Raw genomic sequence first — 22,146 nt, 5'->3', positions numbered from 1 at the left:
TGTTATACATGTATACTTTTGTAAGTTACACAACACATTCACATTAATTTGATATATTTGAAGCGTGCATGCGTCTAACCTGTGACGTACAATTTCGTATAGTTTGTTCCGTTAATGATAATTAATAATGTCACGTCATGTTGCTCCACTACGGTGTGACAATACTGTACTGATTGCAGATGCTGCAATTCCAGCTACTAAAAAATACAGCTATTTTACAATCCTCAATTTCCAAATGGTGTACCGAATTCCAAATTAAATTGAACTCAGCACCCTCATACACTAAGCAGTCTTTGTGTTTTGAAAGCTAACAACCTTTTTTGCAGTGCCATCTGCAGGTGGGAGGTTGTCCTCGCACAGTGATAATTTTAGTTTAGTTGTCTTTTTTATCTCTATAATATCACTTAGCGTGTAGGTCTCTGGATATGGAGAAACTCGCGTTCATACAGAAAGACCATAAAACTAATTAAAAATAAGACTCGTAAGTAATAAGTGACAGCTTTATTTCCTTCTCCGGCAGGTCTGGGAAAACAAAACAAACGCACTCGTGCCATCGCCCAATGACGTCTGTTTCCCGCGCTGACTTCTTCTTCTGCGTTCTACCATCGTGTTTCAAGTTAACACTAGTAACAATCGTTTTCGCACATTTGAATTGGTATACTTGTCATAAGTACGGCATTATCCATGGCGATGATGCCATCAACGCACGACTGGATTAACAACCCGCTGGATGTGGTGAATGAGATGTTTGGTAAGATCCTCAGGTTAACTTGACTTTTCAACATCAAAGTTGAACGCGTGAGTGTAACTTTTAAGTGGCCATAAATTCCAGAACCATCAAGTGGTCGGTGCAATTTCTATCCATCAAAGATGATTTTTTTTGCTGCAACTCTGGTTTGAACCTTTTGAGAAGAAACATAAGGGTTACATTTTGGGTTTTAAAAATACATTCACTCGCAAGAGGAAAAATCTACTACTAAACGCAGTTAAGCAAATTTTACATCTGTCAACAGCGCTGACTCCTCTGTTTATATTTTAGCCGCATCTCAGAACAACTCAAATACCGGTTGGGAGGAGAAAGTGGTCCATTTCTTTAAAGAGCACTTAAAACAGGCGGATGCTCACACCTGGGTAACACTGAAATCCTTTATGATCCCAAACTTGTGTCTGTCAGTGCTGAATTCCTCTTAGAAATCATCATATTCTTCCAGGTCCCATCTATGAATGATGTCCCACTACACTACCTAAAACCTGACAGCCTGGTCAAGTTTCGCTGTTTAATTCAGGACATGTTTGATCCTGAGTTTTACATGGGAGTGTATGAAACTGTTGATCCCTCATCACAAGCTAAGGTGGGTGCTAACTCTCTTTTTAAGTAACCTTTGTCACAAAATCCAATTTTAAGTGCCAGTACTCTCAACATATTAGTTCTGACTTAATTTTGCCATTCCAGAAGTTAAGATGTGGAAAGTACAAAGATGTGATCGAATGTGAGGTGAGTCCACCACAGATACATCAATTATGAGGCATGAACAAGGGCGTAGGTTTGCATAGGGACGGTAGGGACATAACACTAGCAACTTTTTAGGATGCTCAAATTGTCCCCACCAACTTTCAAGCAACCTTAAATGATTTCAGTTATATAGGTAATTTAGATTGTCCGTATGTTGTGAGAATAGAATTGAGCCTACCGTTATTAAATGAACATTTTTCATTATGTTCAAACTTACATTTACCCCTTTTCAGTTGCTGAATGCACCGGTCCACCCCCCCCCCCACCTCAAACGCATGTTTAATTGGCTCATGACTTGACCCACCCCCGACACACATGCACGCTCACACAGCCCCGACAAAAATACATGTCGGCAACATGCCGCCTCCTCTGCTCTCTTCGAAGAAGGGGATATTAGAAGTTTTTTTGGGCCAGCAGCAGCCACTGTAAGTAATGTAAAAAGACATCAGTGTTGTGGATGTGGGGAACACATCTTTTGCTACTGAAAGTCCGACCTGCATCAGAGTTAGCGTAACATTAAACTGTTTGAACTCCTGTAGGAAGCTGCTTAGAGAGAAGTGTCCTTTTGTTTGTGTTTTCTACTGTTAACGTTAATTAAACTCTGAGAAATGTAGTGAACTCTGCTGGAAACTGTAGAACTGGAAAAACGTGAGCAAGAAGGTGCTTAGAGAGAGAGAGGGGTGCTGCATAACCTCATATGTTGCTAACACAAAACAACATCGAACGTAATCATAATTAACTATGTACATTAATTTTTCGTCTTATTTTATTTATTTATTTATTTATTTATTTTTTATGCCACAAGCTACCCACATTAGCGTTGCGATCAGAGGTTGCGCTAGACTTTTTCGTTGTCTGTCATTTTGACTGACAGGGTCATAAAAATCCGGTCATAATCTATTTTTACCCGTCACTTAAATTTTTAAAATGATGATAATGACATTGTGGTGACCATTTGTTTGGCATAATTCACCTTCCGTACTTGTGTGTCCATTTGGCCGAGCGCGTTACCGGCTACGACACAGTCACGTGACAGAGACACTTAAGAGCCGCGCGCGTTCCGGCTTGAATAGAGAGTTCACAGAGAGCAGCAGAGCTACAGTGGCTGGACACAGCAATTCGAGCTAACAAGACTCTTAACATTGCATACCGCTTCAACATATTCAATAGTATTTAGTTTTCATTCATTTTAAATTAATATTCTGTCCGAACAAGCTTAACAGAGAATCCACACCGTGCCATCACACATCAAGCAGATGAATATGTAACTTTTTCTCCACAGTGACAAAAACAGCTGACTGTGGCCCCAGTAGGTAGGCTACATTTGGAACAATGAAATTAACAGTTCACCTGCTGTGGCCTGAACGGAGTCTTACACCTTCCTCCTGGTGCGCATGGACTTGAATTGCATGCCCGCTTGTGCAGTCCCTGTTTTTTCACCTCTTTTATCAACACCATCGTCGTTTTGGGGCTTTTTGAAGAAACTTCGGACACTCAGTTGCCTTGACATTTTTCAGAGTAAGGCCAACGACGTCATGCATCAAGAGAGACAATAGCTAATTAATGTGCTCACTTGCCACCCTGTGGTCTGGGGTGTGAATTGCAACCTGTCAAAATGACAGATGGACTTCATTTTTTTCCGTCACGGTTTTAAAAAATCGGTCAACAACGGAAAATATTCGGTTAACGCGACCCCTGGTTGCGATTAACTGGTCGATCATGATCGATGTAATAAGCACCCCTAAATTAGCATATCAAATAATTAGGTTCATATTCGTTAGAAATGTAGCCCTGACCCCTGTTCACCCAATCTGTTTGGTCTTATTAAAGTCCCATCCCAAGCAAAAAGTGTGCATGCCGGTTATGCTGTGAATCGTCCCTACCAATGTTGACACCAAACCTACGCCCTTGGGCATGAATATCTAAATCCATAACTTTAATGTTTTTCCGAAGGTGGATTTTAACTCTAAAAACACTGTGGCTTCTGAAAGACAAACCTTCTACTGTGTACCTGTTCCTGGAGAAAACTCTTGGGTGAAAACTATATCCTCATCATGTACAGTGATGGAAAAACGTATCAAGCAACTACTGCCAAGTTTACCTTAACTCTATTACACTGTTATGCTGACTCAAGTCAAGCAAGAGTTCTTCTACCTTCCACTTCATATGTGCCAAACAGACAGAAACGAAGCCATGAAGATGATGACATGGATGGAACGGGTGCTCAACCACAGAAGCAGAGGGAACCTCATCTTGGTAAGAGAACAGTGCAGTCTATCATTAAATAATGCTAATGAAGTCGTTCAGTCAGAACATTGTTTATGTATAACACTTTTAAGCAATAAATATAAAATGCTAAAATATAAACACAGTAAGTATGCCACTGTGCAAATGAGTTCGTGTCTCATTTATAACCGCAAAACAATGTCTTAAAGTACGGAAAAAGCATTTGTATCAAGTCCAAAACATTTTTGATTTTTTTCAATTTTGAGCCACTCCTTAATTTCTCCTACAGTTTGTTTTAGTGCTGGGTGATATGGGGAAAAATATATTACGATATGTGCCATTTTATATCACCATAATGATAAAACACAATTTAGTAGATTCTTAATTTTTTTGATGGGAGGGAAAAGTATTAAAAGAGAAAAATAATGTTTTTTAAAAATGTGTGTTATCTTTGTTAGGGAAGATTAAGCCACCTGTACATTGTTGAAGGCATGTGCCGGTATGAGATTCTGACGGTATGATAACCTTAAGCAAAAATATCACAGTATTGCAATTAAAGCTCTAAAACAGGGGTCCCCAAACTACGGCCCGCCTCCACATTTGGTCCGGCCCCCTGAACAATTTTTTATTTTATTTATTTTATTTTTTTCCACTTGTGTTATTTATTTCCTGGCTTTTTCTGTGAAGAACCCAGAGAGTGTTATTTGGGTATTATATATTTAATTAATAGTGTTATTACTATATTATATCATATTGTTATTACATTATATTATTTTTATTTTTATTTACTTTTGTTCCGTGAAGAATCCAGAAAGGGTTATTTGAGTGTGGCTTTCTGAAAAACAATTTTTACATTTTTTTAACATTTTTACATTACTCCTGCAATCGTCACACTTTTTCTGTTACAAACTGACCCCGGCCCCTCATCAGAGAAGGAAAAAGTTGTTTGGCCCTCATAGGAAAAAGTTTGGGGACCCCTGCTCTAAAATGTGTTACTTTGAGATATCTGGGTTAAAAATAAATAAATACTTTTTTCCATTGAACAGGATTTTTATTTTTCAAAACATATTAGCAAATTGGAACATACATCTAATGTTAAAATAACTGAAATATTCTAAATAAAATGAAAATAAATGCAGTTTTTTAGGTTATCTTAAACCCACAGCTTAACATTATTATCATCAGATCAAAAATAATTGAATTAAAAAACGTGTGTATGACTCGTATCATGTTTACATTATGCACTCTCTTTCTCAACACACAGTTGCCAGAGATAAAAAACACATGTTTACCACCGCTAGACACACTAAGCACACTGAAGTTAACTCTCGTAGTTGGTGGGAAACATTCATGATAGTGTTTACTAACCTTTAATTTTGTATGAATGCAAAATCATATTGAAGGTTGTGCCTCCTCGACAGCCACCCTCCACAAACATCTTTTACATGTCGGTTGCCCCTTCTGCTCGAAACCGGGGTTTTCTGTAGCTGAAGTATTCCCATACCAGCGATTTCGTTTTCTTCAATGGGGGGGGAAAGTTCATGCGTTTCACCTCCTCGACTCACTGACACTGAGCAACAACCTGTGGGGCAGGGTTGAGCCTTACAGCTGCAAGTGAGGGATTTCTCTCTGCCTATATGGTACATAAAAAATAGCTAATACCTTAGGGTGGCGGAAAATTTTGGCGGTTTTGAAACCATGACATCTTCATACCACGGTATACTGTGAAACGGATTATCGGCACATGCCTACTTCGTAGTAGTAGTTGTAGTAGTGACTGTGTGTTCACTTTCATTAACTGTTCAATTCCACTCTCTTTTTTGTGTTTGGTGATTTAAGGAGAGATTTAAGAAGTATGACCAGTGTAGAGTTGAGTACAGCGTATTTTTAGAGGATATTATTAAAATTAATAATCGTGAATAATGATCGCCAAATAAAGCTTGTTGAAGCAATGAAGCTTTGCAGCCAATTGGTTTTTACATGGTCCAAAGCTTCATAATGGTTCGTTTGCTCTATGGCTCCATCAAGTGGTCTTGTAACCCAAGAAGTCAACAGTGTTGAGAATTCTATGGCTACAGTATTTAAGAAAATTCAAAATTATATGAATGTGCTTGTGTTACTAAATGAACAAAATTTAACATCTACTATAAGGATAATGATATTTTTAAATAATAGCTTTTCCACTGTGTTTGGCTTCAAAGTTTTTTTTTGTTTTTTTTTTAAGTATTTCACTAGCTTTAAATAATATTCTTTAACAGCCCGCAAACCACAAAATGTGAGATAATAGGCAATCGATTCGTTAGTGTGTTTTGCAGCCGCTTAAATACTGTAGTCTGTACTACATTTGCAATGCCTGCCAAACCGTCTAACCACTCTCTAAAGTAGTCATGTAGTACAGCTGGCCAGCGCAGCTTCAAACGTCATCATTCCCGGGTTTTGCCCAAAAGAAGCGCGCTTCGAGTCACGCTTTGTGAAAAAGCTCTTCAGATTACTCGAGGCAAGCCTCGTAGCCTCGGTACAATTAGGCCATGAATGAATATTCATTCGTTCGCTGCCACGCTACCACTTTATATAGATTGGACAACTAGCGTTATCGCCGTTTTAACAAGGAAAATTAAAACATTTTCTTCATTTCTATCAAGAGTAGTGCAAAATCATTACCTCATGACAACAAATTTATGGTGACCAGTGGTCATTCAAAAATAAATAACTGTATCGATAATTTTGCAATCATATTCAGATACAACATTTCAGTACCGAAAATTTTGGTGACCCTATCTACAGGGCTTCACATTCCTCCAAACCAAAAATGGGGGACGGAAGCCGCTTCGGGGCCTGTGCCGCGTGCTTCACATCTTGAGCTCTTGAACTTCCCTCTACCAGATGAGAAAGGTCCCTCCTGCTTAGTGAAGGTACATTATCCATCTCTGAATCTTTAGTATTCATCGGATTGAAGTTTGTGACTATTAGCCCATACAGTGGGGCAAATAAGTATTTAGTCAACCACCAACTGTGCAAGTTCTCCTACTTGGAAATATTAGAGAGGCCTGTAATTGTCAGCATGGGTAAATCTCAACCATGAGAGAGAGAGTGTGGAGAAAAAAAAACAGAAAATCACATTGTTTGATTTTTATAGAATTTATTTCCAAATTAGAGTGGAAAATAAGTATTTGGTCACCTACAAACAAGATTTCTGGCTGTCAAAGAGGTCTAACTTCTTCTAACGAGGCTCCACTCGTTACCTGTATTAATGGCACCTGTTTTAACTCTATCAGTATAAAAGACACCTGTCCACAACTTCAGTCAGTCACACTCCAAACTCCACTGTGGCCAAGACCAAAGAGCTGTTGAAGGACACCAGAGACAAAATTGTAGACCGGCACCAGGCTGGGAAGACTAAATCTGCAATAGGTAAAACGCTTGGTGTAAAGAAATCAACTGTGGGAGCAATTATTAGAAAATGGAAGACATACAAGACCACTAATGATCTCCCTCGATCTGGGGCTCCATGCAAGATCTCACCCCGTGGTGTCAAAATGATAACAAGAACGGTGAGCAAAAATCCCAGAACCACACGGGGGGACCTAGTGAATGACCTACAGAGAGCTGGGACCACAGTAACAAAAGCTACTATCAGTAACACAATGTGGCGCCAGGGACTCAAATCCTGCACTGCCAGACTTGTCCCCCTGCTGAAGCCAGTACACGTCCAGGCCCGTCTGCGGTTCGCTAGACAGCATTTGGATGATCCAGAAGAGGACTGGGAGAATGTGTAATGGTCAGATGAAACCAAAATAGAACTTTTTGGTAGAAACTCCTCGTGTTTGGAGGAGAAAGAATACTGAATTGCATCTGAGGAACACCATACCCACTGTGAAGCATGGGGGTGGAAACATCATGTTTTGGGGCTGTTTTTCTGCAAAAGGACCAGGATGACTGATCTGTGTAAAGGAAAGAATGAATGGGGCCATGTATCGAGAGATTTTGAGTGAAAATCTCCTTCCATCAGCAAGGGCATTGAAGATGAGACGTGGCTGGGTCTTTCAGCATGACAATGATCCCAAACACACAGCCAGAGTGGCTTCGTGAGAAGCATTTCAAGGTCCTGGAGTGGCCTAGCCAGTCTCCAGATCTCAACCCCATAGAAAATCTGTGGAGGGAGTTGAAAGTCCGTGTTGCCCAACGACAGCCCCAAAGCAACACTGCTCTAGAGGAGATCTGCATGGAGGAATGAGCCAAAATACAAGGAACAGTGTGTGAAAAGCTTGTGAAGAGTTACAGAAAACGTTTGGCCTCCGTTATTGCCAACAAAGGGTACATAACAAAGTATTGAGATGAACTTTTGGTATTGACCAAATATTTATTTTCCACCATGATTTGCAAATAAATTCTTTAAAAATCAAACAATTTGATTTTCTTTTTTTTCTCCCCACATTCTGTCTCTCATAGTTGAGGTTTACCCATGTTGACAATTGCAGGCCTCTCTAATATTTTCAAGTGGGAGAACTTGCACAATTAGTGGTTGACTAAATACTTATTTTCCCCACTGTAAATCAATGTGTTATTTGTCAGGTCTATGAGGACATGGAGAGCTTCAAATTGAATGACACCATAGAAGTCTATGGGATTCTCTCAGTGAGTCCTGCACTCAGTGCTCTGGCAGAAGACAAGTAAGAGACTCGGAGTAGTTTGACATTCCTAAAGCGGGGATCTGAATGTTGAGGTGTTGTACATCCACACAGGGACGAGTCATCATCCTTTTCTAATGAATTGGACTCAATTGTGACTGCGAAGGAGAATGAAGTGCACAACCCGCCTTCCTCACTAGTTCCTCGCCTTCACATGCTCTATGCCAAATCACTGGCACAAAACAACCCTCTGCTGCCCTGTGCCACCTTGCAAGACAACCATGAATGTGAGCAAAGTTCTTGTCCTTTGCCGTTGATCTTAAATGAGACTGTGCTTTTTTATATTATTATATTTTACTGTAGTTACAGTTTTGATTTAAAAATGTGGATAGTTGACAGAGAAAATGTTGCGACTAATATTTCGAACTTCAAGAAAATACTGTACTTATCATCTGTGAAATGCTTCGGTCAAAATAGTGACGTTACATTACACTCTTCAACCCCATGAGGGTGGTGTTGCCACATGCAAATGAGCAACTCGCCTTGCCTACTACTACAAGACCTTTACCCATAGTAATAGCATTTAAAGGTGGAATCTGCCACTATTTGCAGAATACACACTTGTTGATTAGTATCTTGAATTGTTGAAATTGTGACCTCACTTAGGCCAAATCTGAACCGCTTGCTTGCAGACAAAGGACATTTTTTCTGCGTAATTTTACTGATATTAAACATCAATCTTATTATTTTCTCCCTTTTCTAGTTTTGTCTTCAACTTTGAGTGGGATGGCATCAGTCAGAGAGGAATTCCTTACATATCTAACTCACGTGCTTTTGGGAGATTCCCTGGCCGCTGAGTACCTCATCCTCCATCTTGTTTCCACCGTGTATGTGTTTTCATGCTTACATTGTTCCCTGGCTGAAGGAAAAGATTTCAATCAGGGGTTTTGTGTTTTTGTAGGTATGCTAGGCGAGATGTGCTACCACTGGGCAAGTTCGCCCTAAATCTGAGTGGATGTCCTACCATCTCCTCATACACTGAACGCCTCTACAAGGTCATCCAACAACTTGTTCCTTCTGTGAGTAAAAACCAGCAATCATATTATTGTGGTAGCTTCATTTATCCCTAGCACTTGTCCTCATTACCATCATGATTAAGTGGCCAGCTCTCTGACGAACAATCAATACTGTATATATTCAAAATGTTATCTATCGCAATTTTGGACTATAAGACACACTTAACTGTAAGCCACACCCACCAAATTATTTTATAATATAAACTACACTAAACTACTTTATAAGCTCAAGGTGTCCTTATCCATTTTGTAGAAACAATTGCTAATAACCGTTTGATTATTTAATTGGTTTCAGAAATGGCTCATATGAAAGCTAAGACCCTCCCAAATGATGTTGAATGTACAAAAATATATTTGTTTCAATGAAAAAAAATTTATCATTTAATGAAGACATAAAGGTCAAATTTTGGCAAGACAAAAGCTTTGTCACCTACAGAAAGCAGTGTGAAAATTGAACAAAAAATGTACTTCAAATGCAAAAATATGTTACATAACATAAGCGAATTAAGTAGTGGTGCTGTGAGATTCAAATTTAATATTTTGACTTGCATGGGATTCAGCAAGGATTCATACAATTTATTGATGAAGTCATCAGGAACATCAAAGAAAGCAGTCTTGCATGCCTTCGAGTTCATCAACATTCTTGGGTTTCGTCTTCCATGCTTCCTCTTCATCCTACCCCAGACATGCTCAATGATGTTCATGTCTGGTGACTGGGCTAGCCAGTCCTGGAGGATCTTGATCTTTGCCTTGAGGAACTTTGGGGTAGAGATTGAAATATGTGATGGAGCAGGATGATGACAGCAGAATTTGTCCCTTTTTATGGTTGGGAATGTAAGAGGCAACTAAGATTTGTTGATATTTCAGACTACTTATGTTGCCTTCCACCCTGCAGATCTCTCGCACACCCCCATACTGGATATAAACCCAGACCATGATTTTGGTAATGATGTAACCACCAAACTTCTGTTTTCTGAGTGAATCTCGGATCCATGCGGGTTCCAATAGGTCTCCTGCAATATTTGTGGGGACTGTGGTGTAATTCACTGGAAGATCATCTGAAAAATCCACCTTTTGACAGGCTGTGGGCCTTGGCAAATGCCACACGGTTTTTTAATTGTCTGCACCCTGAGAGATAAATAGTCTGAAAAATCAACAAATCTTAGCTGCCTCTTACATTCCTAACCATAAAAAGGGACAAATTCAGCAGCAGGATGGTCCTCCATCGCATAATTCAATCTCTACCTCAAAGTTCCTCAAGGCAAAGAAGATCAAGATCCTCCAGGACTGGCCAGCCCAGTCACCAGACATGAACATCATTGAGCATGTCTGGGGTAGGATGAAGAGGAAGCATGGAAGACGAAACCCAAGAATGTTGATTAACTCTGGGAGGCATGCAAGACTGCTTTCTTTGATGTTCCTGATGACTTCATCAATAAATTGTATGAATCCTTGCCGAAGCCCATGGAAGTCATACAAAATATTAAATTTGGATCTCACAGCACCACTATGAAGGGAAAAGGTACCGTCATCGCACACACCATATAATTGTTTGCATTAGTCTAACACATTCATCCAACTATTGTTTAAGCAGACTCCACTACATGGCCTTTGACACAGTAAAGGCTAACGAGGGGGAGATGAGAAAAATGGTACAGTTTCTCATAGGCACCGTCTAACTGTTCGCATTACTCTAACACACGCAATATAATTAATCAGGAAATGGTATCATTTTCATATTTACGGTAGGACTGCACTACTAATATAAAATAAATAGCACACCATAGTTTAATGAGAAGGAATAGAAGAGATACACAATGCCGTCTTATCACAGAAGCCCAACACGTGCGTCACGAACAAGATTGACGCACCAACTGTTGCAATAAGCTCTCCCAGCAAACTCCAAGGACAAAGTGCTTTGTCCTAAAACAAGTAGAGACAGCCCAGACAACAAAGTTGATAGCGGGCGTCCCATCCGTGCACGAACCTAAACCGGCCACAGAGGGGAAGACCCAAAAGCAACGCCTAGACACACCTTCGGACACACCTTCGACACGGCCCGCTTCACCAAGGACTTTAAAAAGACTGGACACTCAGATAACACAGATTTTGCTGCTCGGAAACATGTAGCCTTGTTTTGGATCCAGAATTGTCCCTCCGTCGTCTGTTTTTTGCCTTGTTTTTGACCATTGTCACCGAATAAATTGTCAACCGGCTTTCGGCGAGTCTTTTTCAAACTTTTGGAACATGGAGTCAGTACAAAGGTTTAATGTCAGAGAGAACGCGCGAAGTTCAGCCTTCCCGGTCGGGGCGCGCGGAGGCAGCATCGGCAGAGCGGCACTTTGTTCAGCTGTCGCTGTTTTCCGTGCGCCTTGGCCTGGGGGGCGAATTTCAACAACTACTTAATTTGCTTATGTTAAGTAACATTTTTGTATTTGAAGTACATTTTTTGTTCAATATTCTAAACCCTTTCTGTGGACGACAAAACTTTTGTCTTGCCAAAATTTGACCTTTTTTGTCTTCATTAAATGATAAATCATTTTTCAGTGAAACAAATATATATTTGTGCATTCAACATCATTTGGGAGGGTCTTAGGTTTCATATGACCCATTTCTGAAACCAATTGAATAATTAAAAGTCAGGTTATTAGCAATTGTTTTACATAATGGAAACGCGAAAAGACTTTTGTCAGGGACTGTATATCTTCTCATCCTATCACCTACCCTGCAAATCACTTCTTCACCAAATTAACCGTAGATTCATGTTTTGTAGTTTCTTAGGGGGACACTTACCTGGTAGTTAACAAACTATAAAATCATTTCTGAAAATTTGAAGTATAGATTTCCTGAAAATGTCCTATGTCAACCCTTTTCTAGTCCTTTTATCTGGGCATGAGCCTTCACAACATGAATCAGATGCGGCTGGTGCCAAAGAAGGACTACCAGGCCAACCGTCTGGTTAGCGGAGCCTTGCAGCTGGCTAAAAACACTTCCCTCTTCCTTGATGAAACTCAACTGGAGCAGGGACAGCTGGACACGACAGGTGAAACTTGCACATGGCTCAATTTATCTAAAAAATCATATGACACTAATGAGACTGCTTCTTTTTACATGCATTTGTGTGTGTGTGTTTGTGGTGCTTAGGTGTACGCAATGTCACAGCTTTGGGGAATGTGATCTCGTGGCAGAAGGTTGATTATGACTTTAACTACCACCAGATGGAATTCCCCTGCAATATTAACGTGCTGGTGGCATCAGAGGGCCGCTCACTTCTGCCGGTGAGGACACGCAGCCGCACTGAGCTCACTTGACGCTACGCCCACGCCACAACCGAGCCTCTCCCCGGACAGGCTCGGGAGGTGTTAAGTTTCTGTCAGCCTCTCCTGAGGCTGGCTCATGTCCGACGCTGGAGGTTGTTTCCAACCGGCGTCACGCTTCTGTCTCGGCTGCCATTGGCTGGGCATAGAAACCCCCTCCAGCTGGGGGCTTTAGCTTGCATCTCATGCTGTTGTGAACAGTGCAAGGAATGTGCTGTGTGCTATTCTAGTGTGCTGGGCTGATATGTTGCCATAGCAGCAGCTGTGTGCCATAGGAGCTATCCAGAAAGAGGCGTCAGTCTGCAGAGAAGGGCAGCACATTGTAAACAACCTCCAGAGTTGGTCAGAGGTCCAGTTGTGTTTGTATTGGACTGACTAGTGGTCAAACTATGCTCCTTGGTGGCAGGCAGCAAAGATACATGTGTTCCAACATCTGTAAAAGTGCAAATGTTTACATTTCTTTTTTAACCCCACAGTCAGATTGTCAGATTCACCTGCAGCCTCAAGTGGCTTCAGATCACATGGATGAATATCTCAGCAGCATCCCCTTGCATGAGCAGAGCTCCTCACAGTTCAACAATTTCCGACTTTATCTGAGTGTGGCCCGGCAACTGGACTATAGTATCCCAGACGAAGTGACCAAGGTGAGACCTTGTCCAGGAAAACTGCAGCTGCAGTTCATTCACTTAAGACTATCACACCCATGTTTCAATTATTTCTTTCCCTGCTATCCTCAGTCAGTGGAGGATGATTTTGTAGATATGAGGAAGGACGATCCCCAAAACATAACTGCCGAGGACCTTCATCGAATGCTTGTTGTGGCAAGGTGGGCACTTACGGGGTTTATTTTGATTTATACAGGGAGGGACTGAGAATTACAATTTCAAGCACGCTTTGATTCCCAATTAGTGTTCGTAGGAAATGACTAAAGTGCATTCAATTGGCATGCAAAATATTTGTTGACTACTAATTAGGGTTGTTCCGATCATGTTTTTTTGCTCCCGATCATTTTAGTTTGATTATCTGCCAATCCCGATATTTCCCGATCCAACTGCTTTTTTTTTTTTTTTTCTGCTCCCGATCATATACATTTTGGCAATGCATTAAGAAAAAAATGAATAAAACTCAGACGAATATATACATTCAACATACAGTACATAGGTACTGTATTTATTATGACAATAAATCCTCAAGATGGCATTTACATTATTAACATTCTTTCTGTGAGACTGATCCACGGACAGAAAGACTTGTAATTCTTAAAGGATAAATGTGACTTTGTATATTGTGACTAAATATTGCCATCTAGTGTATTTGTTGAGCTTTCAGTAAATGATACTGTAGCCATTTAACTTCTGCCCAAATGCATGATGGGAAGTGCAACCATGACTGTGCGTCGTGGTACCAATTGATATATCTTCTCTGCGCTGGGAAATGACATAGGGTGTTAAGAAAAAGATCAACTACTACCTTTCTTCCCCACATTGTTTCCCACGATTATTCTATTCATTGGGAGAGGGATTGTAAGGCTGTTGCCATTTTAAAAAAGGCTCTAAAGGCTGCCAAAATTCACTCTACTCATTTTACGCTGCCTTAAAGCTCTATATACTGTATGGGTAAAACGGCGCCATGAAAGATTGAACGCAACAATGCGTGAGTGGGTCGTGCAGCGCATGCGTTAAATATTGTAACGTGATAAATGTAAAAAATATTCTCACCGTTAAAGCGATAAATTTGATAACCCTACCTTAAGCTTAAAGACTCTGGAAGAATGTAACACATTCTGTCTGTAACGTTAAATACAATTCGAAAACGATTTAATTTTTTAAAAAAAAATATATATATATATATATATATATTCAAAAAAGGCATGTCCGACATTTTTTTGCCGATTCCGATACTTTGAAAATGACGTGATCTGACCCGATCGATCGGGATGCCGATCGACCGGGACAGCTCTACTACTAATGATAAAAATTGTTTCATTAACATTAATGCCCTGCACCCTGCAACGTCTGGTGACGGCAGAACAAATTATTTACTTACAAAGTATTTTTCATAAAATTAAAAGGCACGATTGAGACAAAAAAAAAAAAAAAAAATCACACTTGAATATACAGTAACTAACTTTTTAGGGTTGGGGGGTTAATTCTATCAGATTAAAATTTTTTATAGCAGTGTTGTATTTGGAAAACCCTTTTAATTTTCGTCTTTTGGACGTTAATGCTTATAAGTCTGTCATATTTTACTCATCTCAAGATGTGTTCGTCTAGTTTTAATTATTTACTAAAAATGTTTTCGTCTGTAAAATTTTAAAAAATTACTCCAAAAATAAATGTCTATTTCGATTGACAGACGAACACAGATTGTAACGCCAACTTGGTGATCATACACACTCAGCAGGAAAACTGTACGTTTTCAAGGAAAAAATACAGTCACTACAAAGTGTTGTCTAAGAGTTTAATAGTACGCTCGCGGTTAACATTAGCCTAATGCGAATGCTATGAGTTACATTTAGTGTGTGATGATCACTCAGCACAGACCAACATCGCCTATTCTGTGGAGAACAAATCCTTACCGTGTGTGCAAGCCTGCATAGAGACTGGAAATGACACACTGGTGAGTCGGTGGAGGGCACGAAGCTGGTCACGAGTGACACAACGAGTCACTGCTAAGATGCAGGCCAACTACACATTAAAATGTAAAGGAAACTATTGCGCATTTATGCAAAACTGGCCTTCTTTTTGTTACGCTTTAGTCTCCCAAAAACACATCTTTAGCTCATTGTCTCATCGTCATCATGCAAAAAATTGTTCGTTGACGAAAACAGCACTGCTTTAAATTAATAAAATGGAGGACAACAGGTCACATAGATGTCTGCTAATGTAAAATGTATAGTTATTCATATAGCTATAACCTTGTCGAAATGTGGCGCAAGTACCACCACTGGTACGCAAGATTTACTAAATTAAATGGGCAATGCATTCATCAAGTACTGTTCAGTTGTATTCAAATTCAACTAAGTTCATGTTTAAGAACTTTTTCTTTTAAAATGTTTAGTGACACTCTAGTTACAATATAATTTAACCTAAATCATTTTAGAGCTGCAAGTATCAATTATTGAAGTACTTGCTTAATCTATCAATTGTCAAGTAATCTGATTAGGAGCATTTAATGTGTTGCAGAATAAATTAGAGATGTAAAAGAAAGGCTAGCTAAGATTGCACTTTCAAAAGAGAATCAAATGCCAATACAAAATAAAATTCCCGACTTTTTTTCTCAAACTTTGCAGAATTGCTCTTTCATTTCACAAGATAAATGCATTTTAAAATGAAATACTTGGTCTTAGTCTCAAACATTATATAAAAAGGCGGTGGAAGTACAACAAAAGAACAATTGGCTCATTTGCATAGCAAAAGTCCGCTAGCTTAAATGCTAACTTTTTTTTTTTTAACAACGCTCTTAATAAATTGTTCAAAAACATATTCCCACAACAAACTGCTAAATATACCTCTGAACTAAATTATGAATACATAAACAATCCTATTAGCTCAAACAAAAATTTACAATTTATGTTGGTCTTAACAAGGAGCAGTTGGATCCAGCCATGTTAGATAAGCTATGTCATACTCTTGCCACTAGTGGGCAGTGTATCCACCCAATCAATAAAACTGAATGCAAACACTTTAAAAACAAACCATTACAACGCCACTCTAAACGCTTTGAATTCAATTATTAATCGAATGAGTTAACCACTTTTTGTGAAACTTTTGCCTTGGGTTTTTCACAAGGTCAGAAAAATGTGCCTTAGGAAATACTGTAATTGATGTGCGAGGGGAGGTGATTAACCAGGTCTCTGTTGTCAGGTTGCTGTCTCTGAGCCTGGGACACACCTCTCTGTCCAGAGATACATGGCAGAGGGCCAAACACTTGGAGATTCAGCGTAGGTACAGGATGGAGCACCACAAGAGCGTCAACGGAAAAGAGCCTTAATTACTGTTGTTGAATACCATGGCCTTTCCTATATTTTTTTTGTACTTAATATGGCTTATTTCTTGAAATGTGCATTTATGTTTCCACATGCCTTCAATTACCAGTGTTACAAATCTTGCTCAATGTAAATAAAGTTGTAGAAAAAGTCACCTGGCTTGTTTTACAAGTCAGTAAAGTATCCAGGCATTCCAATGTTCTCATTTCAAAACAAACCTAATCTAACACATTCATTCCTTTTTTTCTTTTAATTTTTAATTCCATTGGAATATTTGACAAGTGAACAATACTTTGCTATCAAGTGACACCCAAGTAGGATGAGAATAAATAGGAGACTTTAATATACAATACAATGTCAACACTGGAAGATTTCTTATAAAGGGGATGTAACCACAACCAGAAAACACGGTGAAACGGTGAACAAAATGTTTTAAGACCACTTTAGATTATGCCATGTTGTGGAGTCGTTACAAGGGAGCAGAAAAAAGCAAAACAGAAAATTAGATGGGTGCTACAGAACTTGTATCAAAACAAAACCTCTCACCAAGCATAACAATTATAATGACTACCAATTCTTGCATTAAAAGTAGCATTGTAGTTTCTATTTGTCATGTTAAAGATGAACTTCCTTTTATACTAGCTCCAGTGTTATACTCCCAATGCATCATTTAAATACAACCTCTGCATTAAAATTGAATCCCAGCAACATCTTAAGCTTTTGGCAGCGCCACTCTTAAGTATCGTAGCAAGCACACAAAGCAAACTGGCTGCAAGAAAACAGCAAATTTAAGAGTAAATATGAAACGTGGGACCAATTATTCTGGTTATTGCATGTTAAAGCAGGCCAGGGCATTACAGTGTGGTGCAGTATTGAAAATCAATAAATGACTAATAGTGACCCAATGTTATTTTTAGAAAACGATGAGGCATCTGAATTCGTAATGAAAAATATAGGCAGTTTTCTTGAATATGATCAGAGTTCTGAAATCTGCATCATTTATGGCATTTTACTTTCTTGACATAGAACAGCTCTCCCAGTACAGTGTGCCTCAAAAAATAAGGAATGAAAGTGTCATCTGATAAAGCATCCCAAAAATGAGTTAACCTGAACATTTTATACAGTACAGTACACTGATGTTAACATGTAAATGGTTCGAAAATGTAGATTTTACCATAAATACCTGATTTTTAGTCCCACTTGAATTCCCTGTTAAGGCAAGTAAGCTTTCAGTTTTGGGAGTGTTTATCATTAGATTGGTGCATTTGCATATATTCTGTCAATGTGCTACTTCAGCAGTCTTGGTCAAATATACAACATTCTACAATGTGAACCATTCCAAGACTGGTAATTAAAACACACCCTTCTTAGTCATGATACAACTTTTTAAAATATATATTTATATTATATATATATATTCCCATTTAGCTGCCACCCTGCCATCCATACAAATAAATCCTAAGTAAACGTGGTGTGAATCATGATACTCTTCCTAAGTTCTTGTGGAGTCAAAGTTTGGACCACATTATAGCAACACTTGACACCATAGATATTACACAGGCTAACTACGTACGGATTGTTTTCTTGTTAGTTTCGGACTGTTCTACAAAGGCTAATAGATTACACCAAAACATCATTTTGGATCCACATAAGTTATTTGGTCAGACACGAAGATAGCTGTTACAAAAGGGTATAGTTATCTACCACAAATACCAATAGGTGCCCTGTACAGACCGTGTACTATAATATTAATCCAGTGTTGTTCTGTCATCATGCAGCTAATAATTATCTGCCCTGTCAAAGTCAGCCATTATCACCAACCTGTCATGCAAGCATTGTGACAATTAAGGCGGAGAACATAATTTTGGGGCCAGAAAGAGGTTAACGGTGCTATTTTGCGTAAAAAAATGTGTTGGAAAAAACATGTTACAATGCATTTTTCAACCAAATAGCACCTCTAACCTTTTTGCCAGATACTACAATGTTCTCTAACTTAATGCTAACATTGCAATACCTTTCTGTCACGTCATTATGCTGGCAATGAATTAAAATCAATTGAGTGTTGTTTACATGCACGAAAAACTGCACACCTTTCAAACATCATCTGGACGTTAAAATATATGTTCACCCTGTCAAGAAATCTACCGTTTCCTAGTTTCTGTACCAGCAAGAACCGTACCAAAACACCAACAAATCCAGCAAAACATAGCTAGATTCGCTGTTTTGGTACTGGTACAAAAACCAGCATATTCTGGATTTTTTTTGCAGGAATTTTTTTATTCTTAATCTTCATCAACAGCTATGTTGAAGGGAAAGACAACAACTTTATCAGCGGAAAGAATCTTGTTTAATAATTGAAAAACAAAAACACTAATTCTTTGAATGTGTAAAAGTCAGTAAGTGGCCGCCCGAAATGGGGACAGATTTTGTATCAGTGCCAGTACTATTTGAGTATCAAATGTGATTTCCCGAATTGCAAATTACTCATTTGCTGCTATTGACAGCGATAGATGTCCAAGCCATTTCCACAGTCCAAATGGACTGGACGTCTTATCGCTGTCAATGGCACTGAAACATTTTTCAATGCCAGTCATCCAAATAAAATGGATTTAACGTCTATCCCTGTCAATAGCTGTGACTGAGTTAAAATATTAAATTGCACATTTTGTCAGGAGTGGCTTAAAAAGTCGAAATATCCCAAGAAAATACTAGTATAGTGATGGCAACTGGTAATCGATAAAATTGACAAACACCTGAATTCCGAGCAAAATGTTCCTTTTAAAAAAGGAAAAAGGCGTGTTCTTAGGTGCATGTGAACATTCACGGCCACGTTAGAACTGCCTATAGTACTCTAGTCTATACAACACTGGCTACTTGGACTAAAGGGCGTAACGGAGGGCACGTGTTGGGCAAGGAGTGAGGCTAGATTGAAGCCTTTGCTACTGACGACGTCCTCCAAAAGCACTAGATCTGAATGATCCTGGTCTGGCACTGTGTAAACATTGCCTTCAACTCATTCTCCTGGGCCTCGTTAACCGTATCTGGTTCTGGGCTCTTTTGCACCTTCGCCACCGCAAAATTGATGCCCTGAGTGAGCCCCGCCTGGGTGAGGCTGGCCACTTGGACCATGGAGCTTTTGATCTTGGCAAATGGGGACACTACCCTGCTGCCGTTACTGTCGGCGGGCGAAGGGCCGAGGCTGCCTTCCATCTGTGAGCCCAAACTCCTCTGAGAACCACCCGAAACGGCAGAGTTGGGCCTATGGATGTTGAGAAGGTTTGAAGCAGAGGTAGTCTGGACGTCGAGCTGGGATGGCCTAGGAAGGTTGGTCTCCTCCTGCTGATGCTCTGGCTTTGTGCTTGGCTGCTTGGGGTCCGCTGGGCTTTTATTCTGCTCAGGCACAAGGGGCTTGAGTGGCTGGGCGGGCGCGGGTGGTCGCTCTCCAAACACCTCGACTGGTTTGGTCTCCGCGTCCTGGACAAACTGGTGGCAGTAGGCGTCGAAGGGAGTGTCAAAGTCAATCAGAATGGCTTCTTCAGCCACCGAGGCAGCCCCTGGGGACTCGTCTTCGCGGACCTGAGAAGTGCTCTCCTGCTGTCCTTCACAGCCACTTACACGGATAACAGAGGGAATAGTGAGCTCTGCACTACCGACAGACTGTGAGCGACTGCCCAGTCTTGGGTTAGATGCTACGATGCCACAGCTGGGCAGCACGTAGTCCACGTTCTCAAAAGAGCCTGAACACAGGTGCTCCGGATCAGAATTATAAGAGTCAGAGTCATCAGAGATATCAAAATTTCCATCATTAATATCCTTTAAGGTCCCTGCACCGGCATTGCCATCTGATGTTTCCAAGCTGCTGTCTGACTTCCACAGATTAACGTGCATAGTTGGCTTCAGAAAATTGACCTTGACTTCAGGCTTAGAGAAGCTTCCAAGCTTTCCGAGGGGTTTGAAGGTGCTGATGTTCACGCTCGTTTTGGTCTGTTTTACTTTCTGATTTAGAGAGGAGAACTTATTGAGAAGGAAACTCTTGCCTTGAGCCAGACCAGAGCTGCCCTGTGCCTGCTCACCAGTTTTGTTCTGGATCCCCATTATATCTTCATGAGGTCTGCTCTGTCGCCTGAAGTGCAGAATCAAACAGGAAGGGATAATAGTTTTTGGAACGTTCTAAAAATGTTTTAGATCGATCTCAGTGATCAATCGTGTCATATTTAATCGACAATATGCAGATGCAAACTGACTAGTAAGGCAGATTACCTAGCCCTAGTATACAGTGGGGCAAATAAGTATTTAGTCAACCACCAACTGTGCACGTTTTCCTACTTGAAAAGATTAGAGAGGACTGTAATTGTCAACATGGGTAAACCTCAACCAAGGGGGGTAGAATGTGGAGAAAAAAACAGAAAATCACATTGATTTTTAAAGAATTTATTTGCAAATCATGGTGGAAAATAAGTATTTGGTGACCTGCAAACAAGCAAGATTTCTGGCTGTCAAAGAGGTCTAACTTCTTCTAACGAGGTCTATATTATTGGCATTAATTGGTATTGGTATTAATGGCACCTGTTTTAACTCATTATCGGTATAAAAGACACCTGTCCACAACCTCAGTCAGTCACACTCCAAATTCCACTATAGCCAAGACCAAAGAGCTGTCAAAGGACACCAGAGACAAAATTGTAGACCTGCACCAGGCTGGGAAGACTAATTCTGCAATAGGTAAAACGCTTGGTGTAAAGAAATCAACTGTAGGAGCAATTATTAGAAAATGGAAGAGATACAAGACCACTGATAATCTCCCTCGATCTGGGGCTCTATGCAAGATATCACCCCGTGGCGTCAAAATGATAAGAACCGTGAGCATAAATCCCAGAACCACACGGGGGGACCTAGTGAATGACCTACAGAGAGCTGGGACCACAGTAACAAAGGCGCCGCCAGGGACTCAAATCCTGCACTGCCAGATGTGTCCCCCTGCTGAAGCCAGTACACGTCCAGGCCCGTCTGCGGTTCGCTAGACAGCATTTGGATGATCCAGAAGAGGACTGGGAGAATGTGTTATGGTCAGATGAAACCAAAATACAACTTTTTAGTAGAAACACAGGTTCTCGTGTTTGGAGGAGAAAGAATACTGAATTGCATCCGAAGAACACCATACCCACTGTGAAGCATGGGGGTGGAAACATCATGCTTTGGGGCTGTTTTTCTGCAAAAGGACCAGGATGACTGATCTGTGTAAAGGAAATAATGAATGGGGCCATGTATCAAGAGATTTTGAGTGAAAATCTCCTTCCATCAGCAAGGGTATTGAAGATGAGACGTGGCTGGGTCTTTCAGCATGACAATGATCCCAAACACACAGCCAGGGCAACAAAGGAGTGGCTTAGTATGAAGC

General features: G+C 40.1%; 2 protein-coding genes across 4 annotated transcripts in view; one reads left to right on the top strand and one right to left on the bottom strand.

Annotated features, from left to right (window-relative positions):
• The first annotated feature begins 589 nt into the window (after positions 1-589).
• On the top strand, positions 590-16,932 carry mcmbp (minichromosome maintenance complex binding protein). Its single transcript, XM_057848790.1, has 16 exons — positions 590-751; positions 1,040-1,131; positions 1,212-1,352; positions 1,454-1,495; positions 3,467-3,554; positions 3,629-3,769; positions 6,524-6,651; positions 8,312-8,409; positions 8,482-8,654; positions 9,131-9,254; positions 9,329-9,446; positions 12,321-12,486; positions 12,588-12,721; positions 13,237-13,404; positions 13,498-13,586; positions 16,627-16,932. Exons 1-16 carry the CDS (start codon positions 685-687, stop codon positions 16,751-16,753), a joined length of 1,896 nt encoding a protein of 631 aa, XP_057704773.1. The 5' UTR covers positions 590-684; the 3' UTR covers positions 16,754-16,932.
• The window catches only part of inpp5f (inositol polyphosphate-5-phosphatase F), a 23,965-nt gene continuing 18,152 nt past the window's right edge, over positions 16,334-22,146 (bottom strand). For 2 of the 3 annotated variants that reach the window (XM_057848786.1, XM_057848789.1), the window contains one exon: positions 16,334-20,871. In XM_057848786.1, the coding sequence (XP_057704769.1) occupies positions 19,713-20,871 (1,159 nt within the window). In that variant the 3' untranslated portion in view covers positions 16,334-19,712. The remainder of the gene's footprint in view (positions 20,872-22,146) is intronic. The other variant, XM_057848788.1, reaches the window with a different exon arrangement.

This window comes from Corythoichthys intestinalis, chromosome 10 (genome assembly GCF_030265065.1).
Source record: "Corythoichthys intestinalis isolate RoL2023-P3 chromosome 10, ASM3026506v1, whole genome shotgun sequence".
In the NCBI taxonomy this organism is placed as follows: Eukaryota; Metazoa; Chordata; class Actinopteri; order Syngnathiformes; family Syngnathidae; genus Corythoichthys; species Corythoichthys intestinalis.
This window is presented reverse-complemented; position numbering and strand designations above follow the sequence as displayed.